Source organism: Cannabis sativa, chromosome 6 (genome assembly GCF_029168945.1).
Source record: "Cannabis sativa cultivar Pink pepper isolate KNU-18-1 chromosome 6, ASM2916894v1, whole genome shotgun sequence".
Lineage (NCBI taxonomy): Eukaryota > Viridiplantae > Streptophyta > Magnoliopsida > Rosales > Cannabaceae > Cannabis > Cannabis sativa.
Genome location: NC_083606.1, coordinates 67617222 through 67641536, shown reverse-complemented (window position 1 = coordinate 67641536; position 24315 = coordinate 67617222). Strand labels below are relative to the sequence as shown.

The window sequence follows — 24315 nt, the reverse complement described above, 5'->3', positions numbered from 1 at the left end:
TTTTATTTTTTGTTCATTTTTCTTTTAGGTGTTTGGGTGGATTTTACACTTGGTTTGATGTTTCAGGTGGTTTTGGAACACAATTTGGAGCCTTAGAGGTGATTTGGAAGTTTAGAGATTTTGCTAAATTTTTGATGGACTTTTGCTGCAGCATTTCTGTGAAGCACAAAAGGAAATTTTCGTTCATGTGGAGAACTTCCGCCTGCTGCAGCATTTTTCTAGCAAAAATTTAGCAAAAGTCATACATGTTCAAAGAGCACTCAGCAAGATTTTTGCTGAACTTTTGTGGAAATTTTGCTACAGCAGGCGTAATACCACTCACATTACGAGATGAAAGGTCCATCTATTCCATATTACTCCTAGAAATTATTATTATTATTATTATTATTATTATTTTTATTTAATATTATTTTTCTTTTAATCTATCCTATTATAAAAAAAAAAATTTATATATTAATATATATTTTATTTTTGCATTTAAAAAAAAAAAAAAAAACAAACGAATTTTTTTTTATTAATATGATATTTATTATATTATATATTATTACATTAAAAAAAAAAAAAAAATTAATTTCAAACTTTTTCCTACCCTACCCGACCTTTCCCCAGCCCCTTCACCTTCACCTTAAGCCTTCAAACCCCAACCCAGAAAAACCCAGAACACAGCCAGAACCCGACCACCGAACCCCATTCGAACTCCATTCGACCTCCAGAAACCGACCACCTCCCACCACCATTCGACCCCCCAGTCCGACGAACCCCTCACCCAGCTGCATCTGTCCACCCCAGGAACCCGAACCCCTCCATTCTCCCTGTCTTCAGCCTGCGTCCCACAGCCGAACCCATTTCGACTCCGCCTTCACCATTCGCCCACCACCCCAGGCGGACCCGACCCCCCACCATCACCTCCCCCATCTCAGCACATCACCCAGGCGCCTCTGTCCACCTCAGAACCCACCCCAGAAAACCGAACCCAGTAACCCCACTCGACCTCCTTCACAGAACACCACCATTCGACTCCGCACTCCCTTTCTTCTCCAGACCCGACCGCACCTCCCAGTCCGACGAACCCTCCGCCCCACCTCCGTCCTTCCTTTCTCCAGCCGAGGCGAACCCAGCCGCCGCTGTTCGACCCCCAGAAACCCGAACCCACCTCAAAACAAATAAAAAAAAAACAACAAAAAAAAACCACCATCCCTCACCCGTCGGACACACTCACCACCGCCCTTCTCCGGCTGCTCCAGTAGTCCGAAACCACCATTTTTAGTTGGTGACTGTTGAGTGGGAGGAGCTTCCACTTTGTGCCAACTTTGGCATTGCATTCTTTGGATTTTTGTGTGGTATGCTCATTTTCTCTTGTTTGGTTGGTGATATTGTTGGGATAAAATTCTGCTCTAATTTATTGTGACAATAATGTTGAAAGTGCTGCCCAAGTTTGCGTCATGATGATAATTTTAGTGTTGGGTGATTGCATTTTGAGACTCTATGATGTTTAGTGGATTGAATATTCTAGGGCTCGTTGTGCTTAATTCTTATTTTGCGTCTATTGGTGAATATTCCAGCTGAAAGATTGTGATTGTCACTAAAATGTGTTGATAGGATGCTGAACTTGATGTGATTAACATTCGTTACTAATATTCTATTGAGTTGTGCATTGTTTAGCAGATATTTTCGAGCTTATTATTGTGAGATTGAGCCATGGCAACCACCAAATCAAAATCTCGTAAGCGTAAAGCTCCGGCCAACACCTTGCCCAAACCGCCACCACAACAACCAACCCACCCAAACCCACCAACCCTTGCCTTGCCTTCCTCCACCACACACTCACCACCCCGTACTCGTCCCCGTAAGGCCTCCTCACCTAAACCCAAAGCTCCACCCGCCAAAGCCCCTCCCTCAACCTCCAAGGGCCAACCCAAGCCTAAGCGCACCACTTCCACACTTCCACCACCTAAACAGAACCCCACTACTCGTCCTAAAGCCAAAGCCGACCCCGTCCGTCATCAATTGCGGTTTGAGATATTGCGAACCCGCAGCCAGTTGGCCGAGCGTGGCTTTCTCCCTGCCCCAGAAGCTTTACCTGCATATATTACCAATTTGATTGCGGAGCACAAGTGGGAGAAATTTTGTGCAATTCCTAAGCCTGCTGTGGCCTTGGTTGCCCCTGCATTTTATGCTGCACTTGATCCAAAGTATCCTGATGTCGTTAGAGTGAGGGGTCAGAGTGTCCCCTTTTCTCCTGATGTGATTAACGATTTATATGGATTGAGAGCTCCGCTTGAGGATGAGTTTGCTCTTTGGAGGATTAACCCAGCTTCTATTCCATATGACGCCGTGCTTCGTGCTGTTGCTCACCCGGGTTCTGAATGGTCTATCTCGTCTTCCGGCCACCGCACCTTGTTACACTCATCTCTACGGCCTGAAGCGAGTGTTTGGCTTGCTTTTATTAAGTGCTCTTTGATGCCCACAACACATGACACCACAGTGAGCCAAACACGCCTCTGTTTATTGTATTGCATCCTGGCAGGCAAGAAAATAAATGTGGGCAAGATCATTTATGAGGAAATTTGGAAGTGTTTTCAGAAAAAAGGCGGCAAGTTATTTTTCCCCGCTCTCATCACTCAGATTTGCCTAGCGGGTAATGCCGCTATTGGGGACGATGAAGAACTTCTAAGAGAGCGGATCAGTATTGACTTGGTCTCAATTCAGCGTGTTGCCACTCATTGCACACCCTCGACTGCTCCTCCCAAACGTCACCGGCCATCTAGCAGTCAGACGACTTCCGCCAATCTTCCTCGCACTCAGCACGAACAAATCATGGATCGCCTAGCACACCTTGAGGAGAAGCAACTTACCTACTTTCGCTATGTTCAGGCGCGTGACACTGCATTAGCAAAATCTCTAAAGCGAATGGCGCCAAGGCCGATAGTTGATTTCCCAGTGTTCCCACAAGAAGTGTTTGCTCGATGGGCTGATCCAGAAGCTCCGGAAGACTCTAGCGCTTCAGAGGATGACCCCGAGGGATAGACAGAGGGAGTACTTTTTCTTTCAACTTCAGTATTTATTTATTTATTTATTTTTCACTTGTCTTTTCTATTTGTGCTCTTGTTTTTTCTGTTATAGTTGTTGTTGTTTGTCTTGTTGTTTTCTGTTCGGGTTGTATCTTGTCTTTGTTAGTGTTGCCTAGGGGGGCTCGATGACGATGTCGTGTTTCCACTTAGTTCTTGAAACTGAATGTTTTTCTTTTTGAGTTTTAAGCTGTCTGTTTTAAGTTAACATGTTGGTTGCCCTACGTTGTTGAAAGTTTGCCTCTCTTGATTGTGCTCATAGCTTAACTAAATAGTTTGTGTCACTAATTAGTTTGAACTAAACCGTTGTGAGAGTTTAAGTCTCTAGAATTACTTAGCAATTTTTCCTTGAGGCGAAATCCTAGACATCCCTACCCCGAGGAAGTGATATAGGCCATGTTTGGAACGTTTGAACCTTGAAGCCTACCCTTGAATATTTTATCCCTAGTTTTTCCCCTTTGAGCTTGATATTCACATTTTCTTTTCTTCGCCACTACATAGCCTAGCTAGACATAACTTCTCTTTTTCACCTCACCCCAAGACGCATTGGTCTTTATAAGATACTAATTTTTATTGCATATTTGGGAGTTGTGGGGAGCGTAGTGAGTGAGTGTCAATTGGGTGAGTATTTGCTAATTTTCTTTTTCTCTTTTTCTAAACATTGAGGACAATGTTGTTCTTTAAGTTTGGGGGGGGGAGCGGTTCTCACCTTTATTGTTATCTTGCCATCTAGCTAGTTTATGTCATCTCTATTTAGTTTATATAAGTTTATTATTCAAAAAAAAAAAAAAAAAGTTTGTACTTAGAATTGTCCCCCCTTTCTTAAAAAAAAAAAAAAAAAAAAAAAAAAAAGAGATCAAAGTCAAAAATAAGTTTGGGGGTGCCAAAAAAAAAAAAAAATGCATGTAGATATATATATATTAGTAAAGAATTAAAGCTAGTGGCAAGAGTTATATGTGGTTTGTGGGGTTTCTTAAGGGAAGAATTTATTGTGCATTGCTTAGGTCCTATAAAGATCAATGTGTTTAGGGTGGTTCGAACCGAAACTAATTTTCCTTATCTTACCTTCACCCTAGCCTATCATTACAAGCTTGACAAAGTCCTATTGATCCTTGGAGTGGTGTGTGTCTACATTAGTGGAGAGGAAGTTGTTAGGTAACCTATGGAGGCATCATTTAAACTTGAGGACCAATGTTTAGTTTACATGTTAGTTGATCGAAATTGTTTAGGAAAAGCTATGCTAAAAAAAAAGAGAGAGGGGCACTTGACACCTATTTTGGGCAGCGACATTTAAACTTAAAGAATTTGGTTTAACGCTTGAGCAAGATCTTCATTCAGTTGCCTTTTGCAAAACATTATTCCTGAGAGCTATTTCCCCTAGGTGTGTGCATTGACAAGACAAGTTGCATCCTGTTTTTGTTTTTTTTGGTTGAATATCTTTGTTCAGTTCAGTGACGTTGTTTTGAAATTCTGTGAGCTGTTTGTTGTTCTAGTTGTGTGGTTTTGTTCTCATCACTCGAGGACGAGCAATGTCATAAGTTTGGGGGTATTTGATAACTCTTGAGTAAAGAGTTATTTGATATCATTTTAAACATGTTTTTTATGTAATTGTGTGTCATTTAAATTATGTTTGTCTCTTAATTTGTGAAAGTTTCAGTGTTTTGTGTCTTTGTGTGTATTTTGAAGTTGTTAGTTAAAATCAATAACTCTTGTGCATAAATTGGCAAAGAAAATAGCAAGTTAGTCATGTTCTTAATTTTGCTGAAATTCTGTGAAGTTTTTGCTGCAGCAAACAGATTTGTGGCTGATGTGTTTTATTTGCTTAGAAAAAGGGTGAGTTGGCATTTCATTAAAAGAGGTGGCATTTGTGGAGTTGATGTGGCAATATAAGAGTGGTGGCTGGAGCTATTACATGGAGAGGCTATCTACATGACATGTGTAGGGTTTATTTGGGGCAAAAAGGTACAAAACCTAAAGGAGAGAGGAAAAAAGGGGGCCTCCATTTTAGGGAAAAAGGGCTGAACGAAATTGAGAGAGGGGGCTGCCATTTTTACACAGAAAAAAAGAAGATTGAAAGAAGAAGAAGAAGGAGGAGGAAAGAGGAGAAGCACAACAAGATTCAACATCCATCCTTTTGGGAAAAATCCTCCATTATTGTTTGCTATTACTTTCTTCTCTCTTTTAATTTCTTCTCTCTCTTTTAATTTCTTTAACTTAACATTCAAACTCCATGTCTAAGTTTATTCTTGTAATGGTGGTTCTTGAGTTAGCTATGAGCTAAACTTTTTAATGGTTTGAATTGTTGAAGAACCCTATGTTTATTTGAGTAATTTTCTTATGCAAATATTTAGTAAAAATTCTCATGTTCATTCAAGTGTGTTTATTGTTAATTTCTTGATATTGTTTGGCCATCAATAGCTTGATTATTGAGTTATATTTAATTCTGGAAAGGTTAAATGTAATGGACTTAGCTTGAATGACACAAGTTCTTAATCTTTTTTAGGTTAGATTTGAAATAACATAGGAATATGTTATATCCTTGTGTAACAATTGAGAACTATGCTTGAAATGGTATTCTTGAGCTTGCTTGGCATAGGAATATGTTTGAAAAGGTCCAAGGATTGATTGCATAAAATTTGGAAGAGTTTTGTGCACTTTAATGGAGTTCTTGTTAACCTGAGATTTTTGCTAAAGATTTGCTAACTTTTTGCTGCAGCAAAAACGCACAGTTTTTGCTAAACATAGGGGGATTCAATAGTTCAAGCCTTTCACATTTCAAAAGCTTACAACTAAATTTTATTTTCATCTTGCATCTACTTTTGAGTTAATTTACTTATTTTTCTTACTCCTTTAGTTGATTCATTAATCATTTAATTTTAGTTTTTAGGCTTGTTGCTTGGTAATTAATTTTTGCAATAGAAATTTTATTTTCACAGTCCCTGTGGAGACGATACTCTTTTACTTACCATTGTATTACTTGTTTGTGACTACGTGCACTTGCGTATCTAATTTTAACACAACAGATTTGCAGGGTCTTCAAGAGGACTTCTTGAATTCGAAATCTGCAGAGAAGAATTCTGGGTTTCTTCAATGGTGGCTTGGACCGTGGCTTCATCTTGAGTGCCCTGGTTTGATTGATTGTTTGTAGACATTGCAGGAAATCAATCGAGGAGGAAGACGATTGAATTTTGCAAGAGAGGAAAGAAGTTTGCAGCGGAATGAGTCGCAGCTTCGTCGGAGAAGACAGAGGACACGACTAGCTGGAAGAAGAGGATCGGACAGGAAAGCTTATCTTTCCTGCTCTGATACCATATTACGAAAGTGAAAGAGAAACATTTTATTGATCTGAATTGTTAAATGATACAGAGATGGGATCCAGCTATATATAGTTGAGATCCTTTACAAGAGATACCAGAAGTTAGTTAAATAACTAACTATACTCAACCGACTTAAATGAAACTAAAACCAGAAAAGGAAAGTTACAGTGGTAACTGTAATAACAGAAGCTAACAGCAACTAGGGACCAAAATAACTGTCTATATTCAAATCCTAATACGTAAAAATGTAAAAAAAAAATATTTTTTGAACTTAAAAATGTAAATATTTTACAAAAAAATGGTGCCTTATGTAATTATTGATTGTAACAATAATATTGATATATATATACAAGACTCTTCGCATATGAATCCAAACTTTGTTCTTAAAAAATTTTCAATTCTTCCAGCATAGTTTTAAACCAATTCATTAAACCTTTTCACACAAAAACAAATATAAATACATATTTATTTTATTAATAAATTTGGAAAAACCGAAAAAAATTTCACACAAAAATAAATACATTCAATATTTAGAAAATATCATAATAAATATTTTGTCAATTTTATCAAATATTTCAAATTAGCATTTTACAAAACCTTTTTCACATAAAGAGTAGATTTCAAGAAGTTAATAAAGCTTTGTTAATTAATGAAATTCTTATCAAGTTAACAAAGAACAAAATAAGTGAAAGTGTGCAGTGAGAGTGACGTGAAAGAAAATAATAAGAGAGCAGCATGCAATTAACATTTTTCTCATAAAGTGTTGATTTCATGGATGTAGAAATCTTAGACAATGAAATTCTTAAATATTCTATACAGAATTTGATGAAAATAGTGAGATAGTGAGAATTGTTGGAAGGTTAAGAATAAGAGAGAAGAAGTTGCTGAACAATTATGTAATGAGAGAAAAAAATATTATACAAACAATAATGAAATATGCGATAAAGTAATTATGAGAATAGGATAAAAAAAAAACATATATATATATATAAAAATTGATGAAGAAAGAATATATAAAAAGAATAATGTGAAGAAAAAGATAGATAAATTAATATATAAAAGAAAATTAATAGAATCAAAGCAAAAAATAATATAAGAGTACAAATTTTCTATCTAAAAAAAACATACAACACTTATTTGAATTTTTACATTATACTTTTCTTGTAAATAAAATTTTAATACAATCCACCAAACATGTCCTTTTCAGTATAAATTCATCCGTCCTACAATTACTTTATTTCCTTTCTATAAAGGGCTAAAGCACTCGATAACTCCATAACAATTAACAACTCTCACCAAATATGGAGAATCTAAAGCCAAACCCAGCAAACTCTTCCCCTCTAACTCCACTCGGCTACCTAGAAAGGGCAGCCCTCGTCTACGGCGACTGCCCTTCGGTATTGTACAACCGAACCACTTATACGTGGTCGGAGACCAACTCACGTTGTCTCCGTGTGGCTTCATCCATCGTAACATGGCTGAGAGTGAAACCTGGTCAAGTTGTATCAGTCATCTCTCCCAACGTTCCAGCCATGTACGAGCTGCAATTCGCAGTTCCCATGGCTGGCGCTGTTCTCAGCAACATCAACACCCGCCTCGATGCTCGCATCGTCTCGGTCATGCTCCTCCATTCGGAATCCAAGCTCGTGTTCGTTGACGAACTCTCTGTTGATCTAATCCTTGATGCCATCTCTAGATTCCCACTAAACACTCAAATCCCTCGACTCGTCCTAATCCGTGATCATGGAGTGGTGTCTAGTACTTCTTCTTCATCTTCAAACCACTTTGATAAGTTTTTTTGCGAGTATGAGGAGCTAGTCGGGAGAGGAGATCCTGAATTTCAGTGGTTAAAGCCCACGAGCGAGTGGGATCCCATGGTTCTAAACTACACATCTGGAACCACCTCGGCTCCGAAGGGAGTTGTACAGAGCCACAGAACTATTTTCACCGTCACACTTGACTCACTTCTCGACTGGAGTGTCCCCAAACAGGCGGTGTTCTTATGGACACTGCCTATGTTTCATGCAAATGGTTGGTGTTACACATGGGGGACAGCAGCCGTCGGTGCAACCAACGTATGTCTCCGAAAATTCGACGGCCCTATAATCTTCGACCTCATCCGACGGCACGGGGTAACTCACATGTGTGGAGCACCGGTGGTTCTCAACATGTTGTCAAACACTCCAAACGTTGCTACACTCGAAAAGCCTGTTCAAATCCTTACCGCGGGAGCTCCACCTCCCGCGGCGGTTCTACACCGAACTGAGTCGCTCGGTTTTAAAGTTAGTCATGGCTACGGGTTGACAGAAGTGTGCGGACTCGTTGTGTCTTGCGCTTGGAAGAAGAAGTGGAATCTTCTCCCAGCTACTGAGCGCGCCCGGCTTAAGGCGCGCCAAGGAGTGAATTCAGCAGCAATGACTGAAGTTGATGTTGTTGATCCGAATTCGGGGTTGAGTGTGAAGAGAGATGGTTTCACAATGGGGGAAGTGGTGTTAAGAGGTAATTGCGTCATGTTGGGCTACCTTAAAGATGAACTGGCTACTGCTAAAGCTATAAAGGAAGATGGATGGTTTTACACGGGCGATGTGGGAGTTATGCACCCTGATGGGTATTTGGAGATAAAGGACAGGTCGAAGGATGTGATCATAAGTGGGGGAGAGAACGTGAGCAGCGTGGAGGTAGAGTCGATTTTGTACGACCACCCGGCTGTGGACGAGGCCGCGGTGGTAGCTTGGCCCCATGATTTCTGGGGCGAAACGCCGTGTGCTTTTATAACGGTTAAGAAAGGGACAAGGGTGATGCCAAATAAGATGGAGATTGTGGAGTATTGTAGAGAGAAGTTGCCTCATTATATGGTTCCTAAAGTTGTTGTGTTCAGAGATGAACTTCCCAAGACCTCAACTGGGAAAATTCAGAAATTTATTCTCAAAGATATTGCGAGAACCATGAGATCTCCGACTGAGCCAGTGGCTATGCTTAGATTTGAGATACCCAAAACCATGAGATCTCCCATTGGGCCAGTTGCATGGATTAGGATCTAAATGAACTAAATTAATGTGCATCTATAATTGGTTGCCTACGTCTTCTTAATCATTCCTCATGTACAATTTCCAAAACCAATTAAAATATGGATCTTCTTAATTTGATGTTCCACTTTCAATAATATTAAATGAAACTAAACCAAATAATGGAATGAGTACGTTTCATTAAAGAACTCACTATTCAATAATATATTGAGCAATGCCTTGAGGTTTCCAATATAAAGTCATGTCTCAATAGTTGTCAGTACTCCATGTGTTGCCCAATCTCTAATGTTTAAGAGCATTAACAATGCTTGATGCTTAATATGGTGCCAATAGTCCCCACGTAATCCTAAAATAATATTTTATTGTCACTCGTATCCACAACATTTTTAATACATTTATTTCTACATATTAGTACAATGTTGTCACCAATATTATATACACTATTCATTTCCTCATGTACAATTTCCAAACCAATTGACATATGGATTTTTTTTAAAATTCTGTTTCATTTCCAATGATGTTCAATGCAATCAAACCAAATACTAGACGTGTGTCTCATTAAAGAACTCCCTATTCAATAATAAAATGACCAGTACTGCCTAGTGCCTAGAGGTTTCTAATATGAAGTTTCGTACGTTCCATTAGTTATTACATTACTAGTACTTGTTCCCGAAATATTTAAATAAGAAAGTACAATGAAAATAATAGTAAGTCTTCAACTTTTATTCATTTTAAAAATAGAAAGACATCAGACTAGGTCTGGCAAAAAAAATTAATTTTCTGTTCAAAACTCAGATCTGACTATTTTCGACTTTAAATCTAACATCAACTTACAGATAACATACATTAATCATACAATTTATTCTTAAATCAATAAATCTATAAATAAAACCATACATTTCAACCCTAAATCACACAAAATACAAGAAAATAAAATGGAGAACTTATATTCTTGGCGCAGTGGTCGTGATTCAGAGATCCTAGGTCTTGGGTTGGTAGTCGTCGGTGGGTTGGTGGTCTTCGATTGGAGGTGCGATGGTTGGTTTTCGTGGGTTGCTAGGGTCTTCGTGTGCGTGAGAAGAAGAGAGCAAGAGAGATGAGGGAGAGAGAGAAGGGGTGAGTTATGAAAGAGTATTTTTGGATTTAATAAAAAAAAATGAAATATCTAATTAATTTGATATATTTAGATTCAGTGTACCAATTTTGCCCAAATGGATGAATAGTAATTCAAATTTCCCTAAATATAACATTTATTACAATCTGTTATTCAATCTCTATTTTTGAAATTACATGCCGGAATATTTTTTTTATAATGGTATTCTTTATAGTTACAGTATTATGTCTATAAATGTTTGAACAATTCCAAATAAATTATAATATTGAAAATAAAATTTCTGTTATTTTAATTTACCACGTGTATTCAAAACACTTCAAATAAATTTTCGACATGACAAACAACTCAAAAATTTTAATAAACTTACAGGGATGATGTTATAACTATAGAATACCGACGTAAAATTTTTTATTTGAAAAGAAATATTCCGCCATATATTTTTAGACACAGTGGTTGACTGAAAATTTGTAATACAAGAAGATAACGATAGCAATTCTATATATTTATTGATGAATGATCTATTTTTGACCGAATGAATGATCAATTTAATGTATTTATTAATTTTTGACAAATGATAATGATCCTTTTTTAAAATAATATGCATAAATTGGAAAATAAATCTTTGATTAAATGGATGCAATGAATATGTGTTATCATAGTTATTATTTTCAATCTGCCAGCTGATATTGAACGTTGAAGTTCTGGACAAAATCATTTATGTGAAACTGTCAATAGTGCCTTAGAAATAAATGAATTCAAATGATAAGTTAATGCTAAAGAATATCTCCCTAATTAATATAAGGTGATCAATAATTAAAGTTGGTTGTTCAAGCTCATAAATGGTCGATTTCCTATTTGGAGCAATTTAATAAAAAATACAGATGGAAGGTGAAATAATATTCCAGTATTTTAGGAAAGGTTGTTTAATGATTAAGTAATAACTGATTTACAGTTTTAAATTAACAACAATGTGTAATTAATTATAATCACACATTAAAAGTTGTTGGTTTGTTAGTACAACACCCAAACTTCGAAGAACAAAATAACGTATAACAAAGAAAATTAACCAAACAGAAAAATTATCACAAGATGAATAGAGGTTCAAAACTTTTTCCTCTCTCTCAACTCCCTCAAGTTTGGTTTAGTTCACTCATTTTTGGTAGTAACTAGCTTTAGAGACTCAGGCAAAACTAGAATGCGTTCCACACTTTACTATGTACAAACACAGAGTATACAATTCGAGATGAAACCCTTTCAATTCAACTCTCTCTTATGGTGATTTTCGCTGTAAAAGTTCACTTTATTAAAAGAAGGAGAGATATGCCTTATATAAAGGCTGCCGAACATGGCGTAGAAGATTGTAATAGAAATAACCAAAAATTAAAGGAAAATAATTAATCTAACTAAGTACCAATCTATACTACTACAAAATAGAATTTTAGTGTTGATTTGAGAGATGTTGTTTTTTAAAAAAAATCAACACTATAAAGACCTCCCCAATTCTAAGGTGTCGGTTCATAATTGACGCATAATGACTTTTAGTGTCGGTTAGTTAGCCGATAAAACAATAACCAAGACTTAAAAAAGTTTTAAAAAATTATATGTACACATTGAGTATAAGTGTCACTTCATAATTGAGACTACACTACTGCAAAAAAATAGTTTTTCTTGATGTTTTTAAACAGTCGTTTAAAGTATTCCCATCGGTTTTTATACGACTGTCGTAAAACGGACAAAATAGGCGACGGTTAAAACCGTCACTAATGTGGACTCACTACAACAAATTAATTTATTAGGGGTGACAAAAGTCGCCCATAAAACAACTAAATCGCCCCTAATGTATTTTAGAGGCGACATGTTGCCCCTAAAAGTTCGCGCCTAAAAGTACCATTAGGGGCGACAAAAAAGTCGACTGAAAATTGGGGCGACACTGTCGCCCCTAAAAGTAAAACACGAATTTCTGTTTTTTACTTTTAGAGGCGACAATTGTCAGAGTTGTTATATTTCACTTTTAGGGGCAACAATGTCGCCCCTAAAGGTTTTTATATGAAAAAAAAATATAATTTATATTATTTAAAATATTAATTTTTAATTTATTAAAAATAATTATAATACCAAATAAAATTTAAAATAATAATTAATATCAAATTTAAATTACTTCATTAATAAGTAGCACAATAACATAATAAAATTAAATAGTTCTTACAACTTTTAGTAACTAAAACAACTTAAGGAAAAAACCAACATTATAATAGTTCTTACAATGAAAATGTAATAGTAGCCTTTTAGTTCTACAACTGAGATAAAAAGTCATTTGATCTCTCGTTCTCACCAAACTCTGGATGACTCGATGGCTGGCACTGTGATGTCTGAGGTTGTTGTAGCGGTTGTGATGTCTGAGGTGGTTGTACCGGCTGTGATGTATGTGGTGGCTGTAGCGGCTGAGATGTCGGTGCCCCCATCATCCATTGATATGGGTAAACTCGTTGAGCCTGCTGTGATGACGAAGGTTGCTGTGATGATCCAGCCTTATCAGTTGAACCTGGAAAGAAAGCAGAAGGATGCTGCTGCGAAATTCCTCCATACATGTATGGATACGGTGGTCCATACATGTAAGGGTAAGGTGGTGGATGGTATGAAGGTTGTGGCAAAGGCTGCGAGAGTGGTTGTACTGGATGTTGAGGCTGTGATGTCGAAGATGTATGCATGTTAGATGATGTCGTTGAATGTTGAGAATGTGCAGGGGAACCTTGATCCATGTGTGTCTGAGACAGTTGAGGTGTTGGAGTGGAATACTTACTCTTAAGCATATTAAACATTGCTAGCTTTGCAAGGTCCATATTTGATAGGTCCATTTGAGGTGAAAAGAGAGTAAACATCACACTCATGTAATTTACCAAATCTTGTGAAGGTGCCTGTGATTGGGTGGATTGGGCACGGCTACTTGAAGATTTACCCTTCACTCTGCGACCAATTCCACGACCGTGACCCCGCCTCTGACCCAACGCCTCTTCGAAGATGCTGAGATGATCATTTGATGACCCAGAATCAGAATCTATCTGAGAACGAGCTTCTCGAGCTGCTCGAACTGCTTGCAACCGCTCCTATATGAAATCAAAAAATTAGAACAATATGAAACTAATATTGGGAAAATATAAAGATCAAGTGACAAAGACTTTCATAATCTTGCATGTCTTGCAAATTCATTAACGAATTGCTTATCCTTTTTGAGATGGACATCCATCCATGTGTCGATGTAATCCGGGTGCTCCTATAATTTATGAAGTAAACATTAGAGATTATACAATTTAATATAACTTAACTACAATTATATTTAAACTTACTAATTCATGGCGCCTCTGAGCCAAGGATTTTGTTCCTTGTGTTGTAACATATTTCATATTTCCTCGATTTATCTTGTTTTGTTCTGATCGGGCAAGAAAAGCTGGGCTAGTAAAAAATTCACACTGTTTTTCCATTGTTCCGCAGTCATATCAATTGGATGATGTTTTAGCACTTCCTCGTAATCCTCAGGTTTTGAAAAAAAACATTTAAAATGGACGCGTCGACTAGTTTTCTTTGTTCTGTATCTATTAGTGCACTCGGTGTCAAGACAGCTCAAAATTTTTTCAGCATTAGGATTCTCGTCAATTTGATAGTAATACTACCAAAAAAATGTGCTTGCACGTAAACTTTCTCGGGGCACGTCTTTCCTCAACTTTACCATCAAAGTCCAAGTCCCGCCTCATCTCATGATTATGGGGTAAAAATCGTCTATGACCAACATAAGATGTCTTCCCAATAACACGGATGGAAGATGTATCTTCATTGCACGTAGGATAAGCTTTATACCCCTAACCACTCCATCCAGACAAACTACTACGAGTAGGGAAATCGTTCACTGTCCAGAGAAGGGCAGCTCTCATGTTGAACATAGTATTTGTATTGCCATCTCTTGTTTGAACCCCATTACTCCACAACTCTTTCAACTCGTCTACCAATTGCCTAAGAAATACATCGATGTCCTTACCTGGTGATCTTGACCCAGGAATAAGACTACTTAATATGAAATTATTATCTTTCATAAAAAGCCATGGGGGGAGATTGTAGTTCGCTAGCACAACAGGCCACATGTTGTACGATTGATTCAAATTTCTAAAAGGATTAAATTCATCGGCAACCAATCCTAAACGTACATTTCTAGGGTCTCTCGCAAAATCAGGATATCTAGCGTCAAACTCTTTCCATACAGACCCATCCACAGGGTGACGCGTAACCCCAACTTCTTTCGATCGCCCAGTATGATGCCATATCATCTCTTTCGCTGTATGGCTTGAACTGTACATTCTTTTTTAACGAGGAGTCAATGAAAAATAACGCATCACCTTACACAGGACCTTTTGTCCTTGAGAATTGGGATTAGTCCATCTGCTAGTTCCACACACCGGACATAAATTTTTTAAAGCATACTCTTTGTAAAACAAACAGCAATCATGATAACACACATGGATGGACTGATATCCTAAACCCAATTTGCTAAGCTTTTTTTTTTTTGCTTCATAGTGGGTTTCAGAATCGTATTCCCTTTTGGAAATGCAAATTTCAACAAACTCAGTAGTTGATCAAAAATGTTGTTCGATATTCCACCAACAATTTTCAAATGCATCAACTTAGCTAAGAAGTTTAGAGAGGATATCCAGTTGCAACCTGGATACAACTCTGCTTCAATATCTTTAAACAACTCATCGTAATACTCGCCCATACGGTTTCCGTCCATGCTAGGTGTATTGTTATCACATGCCGGAGTAAAGACATCATCGATGACATCATGCTTCTCATCTATATCATTCACATCGACTACCACATCAGCTACATTAGCTTCCTCTTCTCCGTGGAAAACCCACTGCTTATAACTAGTTTGAAAACTCCCAACGCAATATGTGTCCACGCACATCCACTGGAGTTTGTCGTTTGTTGTTGACGCATTTCACACAAGGACATCTGATTTTACCGTCAAAGCCCTTGTGTTGTTCAGCCATTTCTGAGAAGGCTAAGATACCTCTCCAGTAAGCAAGATCAGTGCGATCGCGTAAAAATATCCAACTCTTATCGACCGTCATATATGTTAAAATATCGAGATGGTTAAAATTAAACATATTACATAGATTTATTCATTTAATTTATAAAGAATATTTTATTTAATTAATTAAATTATTCAATTATTAATTTGCTAAATTATTTTCTATTTCAATTTCTAATTTTAAAATTTTTTATAATTATTTTTTTTAAAAAAAATATAAATGTACTACTCTATTGTAAAAAAAATTAGTTTAGCTTAATTTCTTAATATATTATTTTTATCGAAATTTCGGCAGCATAACAGCTTAAAAATCAAAAACCCAAAAATTTAAAATCTACAAAAAATAAGCAATCATTGCAGAACAGTATGTGCACAAAAAAAAAAATAATCCACACATCCGACCGCAGTACATTTAATCACAGATTCTACTTCACTACGGACGAATATTTAAGATATTCAAACTCTTCTATATCATGATGTACATATATAATTGCTATGTATTTTCTAATATAAGAAATGTAAAAATAATTACAAACCTTTGAAATGCAAAAAGATTATTATAGAGACTCTACTGGGCAGTAGCGATCCGATGCAGTAAAATAAGAACTAATTTCACAAAAAAAAAAAAAAGTAAGCAAATGAACATATATTAATATACACACAAATATATATAAACTTATCTTATTTAATTATATTTATACACACACAAATTTATATTTATAAATATAAATATATATATAAACATATACACAAATATAAATATATATACTCACACATTATATACATATTCACATATATATACACACAAACAAATATATATTTATATAAAATAAACCTAAATATATACTAACACAAACATCATATACATCTTCACATATATAGTCAAACTAAAAAATATATTTTTTTATACAGAAATACATATTCATATATACATATTTTTGTATGAAATCCCATAACATCACTACTCTCAAATATATTTTTCCAAAATTAACATAAACTAATTTTTCAATATTATTCAATTTTAGGAAAATTTAACAAATAAAAAACACACACACACAAATTTAAATCACACACAACTTTATATTTTCACACACACATTTCATCAAACACTTTCTAAGCATAATTAATTTTACCAAAATTAATAATATAAATTCATCATCGAAAACAATATATATAAAAATAACTTAATCTAAACCAATAAAAATATAAAAACCATACATTTTTGGCCAGTGATGGTGGCAAGGTGGTGGTGGAACGGTGGTGGCGGCACGGTGTTCCGAGGATGACCGCGGGTGGTGCGAGACGACCGCACGGTGGTGTGGGGATGAGCGGAGGGTGGTCGGGGGATGGTGGTGCAGGGACGAGTTTTGGGTGGTCTAGGTTTTTGGTTTTGTAGAAGAAAGGGTCTGGTTTTTACGTTTTTTGGTCTGAGATAAAATGAAGAAGAAGGGTATGATGGTTTAATTAATAAAGTATTAGGGGCGACATATGTCGCCCCAAATGGTCGCCTCTGATGGTCGACAAGTGGCAACGTTTCAGACTATTAGGGGCAACGAAGTCGCCCCTAATGTTATGAGCGGGAAAAATCCCACCCAAAATCTATAGTTCTATTTTTGACATTTAGGGCGACATCTGTTGCCCCTAATACCTAATTTTGTCGCCTCTACACATGTTAGGGGCGACATATGTCGCTCCTAAAGCTTTAAGAATTAAAAAAAAAAGATTACATAAGGGACGACAAATCAAAGTCGCCCCTAATAGCCATATTATTAGAGGGACAATATGTCGTCCCAAATTTAGTCGCCCCTAATAAATTAATTTGTTGTAGTAACTTCCCGACGGTTTAAAACTATCACCTATATAACAAGGTATAGGCGACGATTTTATACCGTCGGGAATGTAAAAAAAAAAAAGAGAAAAGAATTAAAATAAAACAGCTAATTAATTTTATTACAATAACAACTAAGTTTAAAACACATTAAATTTATATAATAATAAAATAAATATATATAATAAATAAAAGTATATATACCAAACTTGGAGAGAGAGAAGGAGACGGACAGGAGGTGGTGGTAGTCCGACGTATGAGACGGAGATGAGAGGGACACCGACTGGAGATCGATGGTGGTGGTCCAACATATGCGACAAAGAGGAGAGGGAGACTGACGCGAGGAGGGGTGGGTGGAGATCGATGTGTTGGAATATATTTTACCAGGATTTAGATTTACTAACAAGTATGTTTTTAACAACCTAAATAGGAATTTCTAGAATGATGAAAATAAACACATAAAAGGTATGAGAAACCTTACATTGGTTGCAGCAGAATTAAATGACTCCTTCTGCTCAGATCTCTAACCTTTGTATCTTTTCTGTCGCAGAGTATCACCAAGATCTGAGCCCGAAACTCCTTCAGTTGTTTGGATTCTTCACAGTGTTACATACTATGATTGAGGACTAACTTGTTATGTGTGGGCATGCACTCAATCACTAATGGCTGAATTTTGTTTTGTGATTCAGCCAAGAGAAGAACACTAAGTATTATTAATGTTGAATTTGTGATTCACCATAACACTAACTTGTTATGGTGAATTTTGTTCTAAATTTTGTTTTGAATTTTGGCTGAATTTTGTTTTGGCTGAATTTAGAACACTAAGGATCTGAAAAACAAGAGAAGAAAAGAAGAAGAAGAAGTCTCAAAAACCTAGAGAGAAAGAAAGCTAGGTTTATTGCTTTTGAAGCATTAGTTGGATAATGACAATTTTATTTCCTTTTATACTACTTCTCTTAGGGTTAGAGTTGAATTATTTGGAATAAAAAATGATAAAAAAATGGACCAAAAATACCTTAAGTGGCCGGCCATGATTTGGGTCTAAGACTAGTTAGATTTTTGCCATTTTTTCAACCATTTGTCTATTTTTCACAAATACCATTTTTTTTTTTGCGATTTCAACCCTATAAATGTCAAAATTATTTATTTAATAATTAAAATAATTATCAAATAAAATTTTCATTTATTTTATTTATTAATTAGACTCCACATAGTCTTTTAATTAATAAACTAACCCTAAAATCTTATTTTTTTACAATCAAGCCATAACATAGTGAAAATTCATATAACCTAGACATAGTCTAATTTTAGAATTATAATTGATTAACTAAAATCAATTAACTGAGTCCTATCAGCAGTTTATCTCAACTACTATGGGGACCATGGGCCTATAAAACCGAGCTCCCAATAAGCAGTTCTAGAATTTACCAACTAAATTCTCTAACTTATTAATTTCTTATTGATCCACTATAGAACTTAGAATTGCACTCTCAGTTACATTGAACGCTCTATATGTTCCAAGATATGAATACGCTATTAAGTATGCATTGTTATAATCCCAATAATCAATGATCCTCTATAGATGATTTACATTGCATAGGGTCAAAATTACCGTTATACCCTTTCAATGTATTTTATCCTTAAAACACTTAGGGCCCGTTTGGAATAGCTTTTTAAAAAGTTGAAAGTGCTTTTTGAAAAAGTTGTTGCTTAAAAAGTGTTTGGTAAAATAAAAAAAATAGCTTATTTTAAAATTTAAGCTAAAATTGTGGCTTTTAGTTAAAGTTGGCACACACCAACTTTTAGATTTTAGCTTTTACGGGAAGCTGAAATTTGGGTTTAATGAATTTTTTAGTTGACCCAATTACCCTCATTTAAATTAAAAAACTATCATTTTATTGAGGGTTTTTTTCAATCGTAAAATCAACCCAGACATATTGTATATTGCGGCTCCTCAAGTTCAATCGCAGGAATCTTCTCCTTCCCCGATCACTCGCACCGCCGTTTGCCAACACCGTCATCAATAACTCTGCACAATTAAGGTTTATCTCTTAACTTTTCCTTTGAATGCCATAGAAATATTTTTTGATTTTTTTTTTCAATCGAACCAATTTCTTTCTTTTCAATTTCTTTTATGTGATTATCATTTTAGATGATAAAATGTTCACTGTAAAATGATGCATCGATAGGTTCAACTGGGCTTCCTATATCATTACAATAAGTTCACAACATTTATGTTTAATAAAAAAGAAGCAAAACCGTGAATAGTAATAATTCAAAAATAACAAATAAAGTCATGTGATTAGATGTGTACCTCAATGAATTTTAATACATTCAAATGGTACTCTACTGTATTAAATGGTTCAATCTCATTATTGTTGCAGTAGATAATATTGATAGCCCAGAAATCTTGAATCTAATGTCAAAGTGACAAAAAAAAAACCAACTTTAACATTAGAAAATGATAGAACCATTTTGGCATCAAGTAAAAGATTAGATACTTATCAGGAATGATAGAGAGAAGAAGACGCTCACCTCCATTAATGATTCATCTAAGCTTAGATCACTGTAACAAAAATGGGTTTGTTCCTCTTTAGTTATCAAAGAAGAAAGTTCATCACTTTTCCAAAATAAATCATTTTCTAGCAAAACCAATGGAAAAAAATTGTTACTTTTTCTCACACCCATTATCACAGTTCTTACTCTCTTCTTCTTCTTCTTTTTCCTCAAACTCATCTTCAAAATCTTCTTCCTCACAGAACAAGGTATCAAGAACCATTGAAGGATTTTGTAGGTCTTGAACCTCATCAAAATAGGTCATTTTTTATTCTTCCAAGAAAAATAAAGTAGAATAAAAATCACAACTTTACTCTTTATTAGTATGCCATGAAACTGAAAAATGTAAAGCTTTAAAAGCCTAAACCCCAAATACCCATATTCTATATCTATATATGTATCGGCAAGCCTTACTTTTACTTTCTCTTTCTACAATATGATGAGAAAGTGAGAGAGAGAGATAAATAAGTCAATAGTAAACCTTAGTCTTATATATGTGTGTATGTTGAAAATTATATATAAAAAGACAGATCAAATCAGAACTATATAAAAATAATATATATATAATCAAGGTAATTAAGCTTACCACTACTGTAAACTAGATAGACTGACCTTAACTCTTGCATCATAGTGTTACTCATATCTATATAATAACTAGTTAATTATAGTATTGGTACTATATTTTGATGAGAGTACTAACAAAAAACTATGCAAGAACATATATATATATATATTATATACATATAAATATTAGAAAATCAGTGTTTACATTACTTTGGTCTCACTTTAAAATTCTACTTTATGATAAAAATTTTAAGTACCCAAATAGAATAGAATGATGATGAGGCTATCATCATAATTATTATGTGTTTTTCGTGTTGGATTACTCTTTAGCTTTATGACTCATTATTTTACTTTTTACTTCTTAATAAAACTTATTATTTTAATTTAATTAGATGGAGAAAGAAAAAAATATTTGTACTAAAGGTGATGTAGCAGTACCACGAGGTAAAGCAATATGGAATTCTGAGAGTGTGAATTTTTTCTTGGAATTCTGTATCAAAGAGGTTGAGGATGGACATCGTCCTACTACTTATTTAGATAAAATTGGATATCTAAACTTGATTACAAATATGAAAAAAGCAACTGAAAGAGATTACACTAGGGTCCAGCTAAAAAATAAATGGGATGGATTGAAAAATGAATGGAAGCTTTGGAAGCAACTCAAGGGAAAAGAAACTGGTTTAGGATGGAGTATGCAAAAGAATACAATTGATGCAACTGAAGATTGGTGGAATAGTAAATTACAGGTACATTATAATCTTGTTAAATATTTATATGAAACTAAAAGACTTTTTTATGAATGGTACATTTAATTAACAAACTTTCTTTTGTAGACTCATCCCGATGCTGCAAAGTTTCGCATTCGGGGAATTGAACCAGAAGTAGAGGAAAAATTAGATAAGATTTTTATGAACACTGTTGCTACAGGAGAGTATGCTTGGACACCTTCATCTGGAATAATTACATCTGAGTCTGAAAAACCTTTTAATGATACTGAAACCTTACATGAACAACTTGAGAGTAGTGATGATGATATAGAGATGCCTAATATTGATAGATTTTCTAAAGAGAAAACTAGCAAGAGAACAACTGAGCCACTTGAGAAACAAAATAAAAAAATGAAAAATGGAAAAGGAAAAATGAAGAAGACAGGGCCCGTAATGATATTTGAACAAATTGGTCGCCTTGCTGATGCCGTGGAGACAAGAAGTAGAAATATTGAAATAGCTAGAAAAGAGAATAGTATTGCCGAAGTTATGAAAATGTTAAATTCTTTGCCTGAAATCGAGAAAGGGAGCAGCTTGTATTTATTTGCAACGCGCTTGTTTATCATGAAAGAGAAGAGAGAGATGTTTGCTTCATTGGAAGAACCTGAGTTAATGCTTACTTGGCTCAAGAATGAGTATACTCTGGAATATAATTATAATGCTTAAATCGTTCAGAATAGTAGCCTTTATTTTCTAAACTTTGTGTAATGACTTTAATATATTTTTGTTATGTTATTTCTTTAATCGTATTGCTCTCAAGATTTTAATATATGTTTGTTATGTTTTTTCTTTAATTGTATTTGTTCTTCAGACTTGGTGTTATCACTAGTATGAATATGCTTTATTATTTTTTTTAACTTGCATTTGCTATAAAGACTTTATGGCTATTTCATATGTATTTCATATACTCTTTAATATTTACAGGATAATTTTAAATTAGAAATAATGGCAGACACTGATGAGGAGATTGAGTTACAATCGGCGTATCTAGCTACATATCTAGTTCAACATTATTATACAACATACATTGAAAAGACTCCTTGTATGAATTCTTCTCAAACTGGTCATATGTGGTTGATGGAAATATTACAAGGAAATGAAAGTAGATGTCATAGAATGTTTAGGATGGAGAAGGGTGTTTTCATTAAATTATGCAATGAATTGGAAGCTAATTATGGATTTAAGGGTTCGAAGAGAATGTGTGCTCTTGAAATATTAGGCATGTTTTTATTTACATTAGGTCACGGTGCTGGAAACCGGTTGACACAAGAGCGATTCCAGCACTCAGGCGAGACAGTTAGTCGATATTTCAATAAGGTTTTAGATGTTTTATGTCATATGAGTGTAGATGTATTAAAACCTCCAGACCCAGACTTTAAAGATGTTCCTGAAGAGATATTGAGAGATTCTAGATACATGCCTCATTTTAAGGTAAGTCATACTTTAAAATTATACATTTTTTTTTCTAGCTATAGTATATTTTTATAATTTAGTGTTCTTTTTTTAGAATTGTATTGGCGCAATAGACGGTGTACATGTGAATGCCGTAATTCCTCCTGAAGATCAAGTACCGTTTGTTGGTAGAAAAGGGGTACCAACTCAGAATGTCATGGCAGTATGTAATTTTGATATGCAATTTATATATGCATATGCCGGGTGGGAAGGTTCTGCTCATGATACAAGAATTTTTTATTCAGCTTTACGTAGTTCAACTTCAAATTTTCCAAAACCTCCCCAAGGTTGCCATCTAAACACATTTATAAATTATTAAAGTTTTATAATTTTTTAATTATGTTTTTATATTTTATTTGACAGGAAAATATTATTTAGTAGACGCGGGATACCCACAAATTACAGGTTTTTTAGGACCATATAAAGGCCAAAGATACCATCTTCCACAATTTCAACGAGGTAGCAAACCTACTGGCTATAAAGAGGTATTCAACCAGGCACATTCTTCTCTTCGAAGTGTTATTGAAAGAACTTTTGGAGTATGGAAGAAGAGATGGAAAATATTAAGAGATATGCCTAGTTATCCATACCAGAAGCAAGTAAAAATAGTGATTGCATCAATGGCCTTGCATAATTACATTCGAAGGCATGCAAAACGTGATCGACATTTTGAGAAAATTAGAGACAATCCAGATTATTGTGCAAATAATCAAACGAATATTGAAGATGAAGATGAGACCATTACAACTTCAAATTTAAATGAAATGGACAATATCAGAGATATGATTGCTGCAAGTTTAATGGGACATAATTAAAATATATTCATATATATTTTGTCAAATTAAATTGATTGTTATGAGCAAAATTTGTAATAATCTAAAATTATTTAATAGATAATATTTATGTTGATTTTTTAATTATTTTTAAATGTCTACTAATTATTTTATTATATATACAAAAATTAAATATTATAAAAAAATTATTATTATTTTCAATAAAATAAAAAAAAAATTATAAATATATGTTAATATGTATGAATTTATTTGAATAAATACATATGATACCTATTTTGGTCATTGTATATTTGACAACTATATAATCATTTAGTTTACCAAACACTTATATAAAACTTTTTAAACTCACAGTTGTTTTAAAATTATATTTACCAAACACTCAGCAGCTTTTTCTCACGACGGCTACGGTGCTTTTCTCACCACATACTTTGCTTTTTGCCACAGCACAGCTGTGCCAAACTGGCCCTTAGTCACCTGTAAATAATATTTCAGTGAACTAATATAATCACTAAAATGAGTGCTCTATCATTTATCTCTATTTAGCCAAGCTCGAAGGAAATCATCCACTACTACAATTTAGACTTTTAGTGACATAATTTAGTGACTCGTACTTTTGTGCGTGTCACTAAAGAATTAGGATTGATTTTTAGTGACACGGACAATTAGATTCTAAACTTTCAGCATTAGTCTCTTATAATGTGTGTCACTAAAAATATGAGGTGTCACTAAAGAATAATACCCATAATTTT

The 24315-nt window shown here is 34.8% G+C and overlaps 3 protein-coding genes across 3 annotated transcripts; all 3 read left to right on the top strand.

The window, feature by feature from the left end:
* Positions 1-7636: 7636 nt before the first annotated feature.
* LOC115695955 (probable CoA ligase CCL11) lies at positions 7637-9649 on the top strand. Its single transcript, XM_030623062.2, has one exon. The coding sequence runs from the start codon at positions 7687-7689 to the stop codon at positions 9424-9426; it is 1740 nt and encodes a 579-aa protein (XP_030478922.2). The 5' UTR covers positions 7637-7686; the 3' UTR covers positions 9427-9649.
* An 11503-nt stretch (positions 9650-21152) lies between these two features.
* Positions 21153-22079, top strand: LOC133038895 (L10-interacting MYB domain-containing protein-like; the record flags this gene model as incomplete). Its single annotated transcript, XM_061117477.1, has 2 exons — positions 21153-21299; positions 21387-22079. Coding segments are annotated over 2 exons (747 nt in total), but the record flags the coding sequence as incomplete, so codon positions are not given.
* Positions 22080-22265: 186 nt separating this feature from the next.
* Positions 22266-23587, top strand: LOC133039361 (uncharacterized). Its single transcript, XM_061118236.1, has 3 exons — positions 22266-22751; positions 22828-22984; positions 23136-23587. The coding sequence occupies exons 1-3, from the start codon at positions 22266-22268 to the stop codon at positions 23585-23587; spliced, it is 1095 nt and encodes a 364-aa protein (XP_060974219.1).
* The last annotated feature ends 728 nt before the right edge of the window (positions 23588-24315 follow it).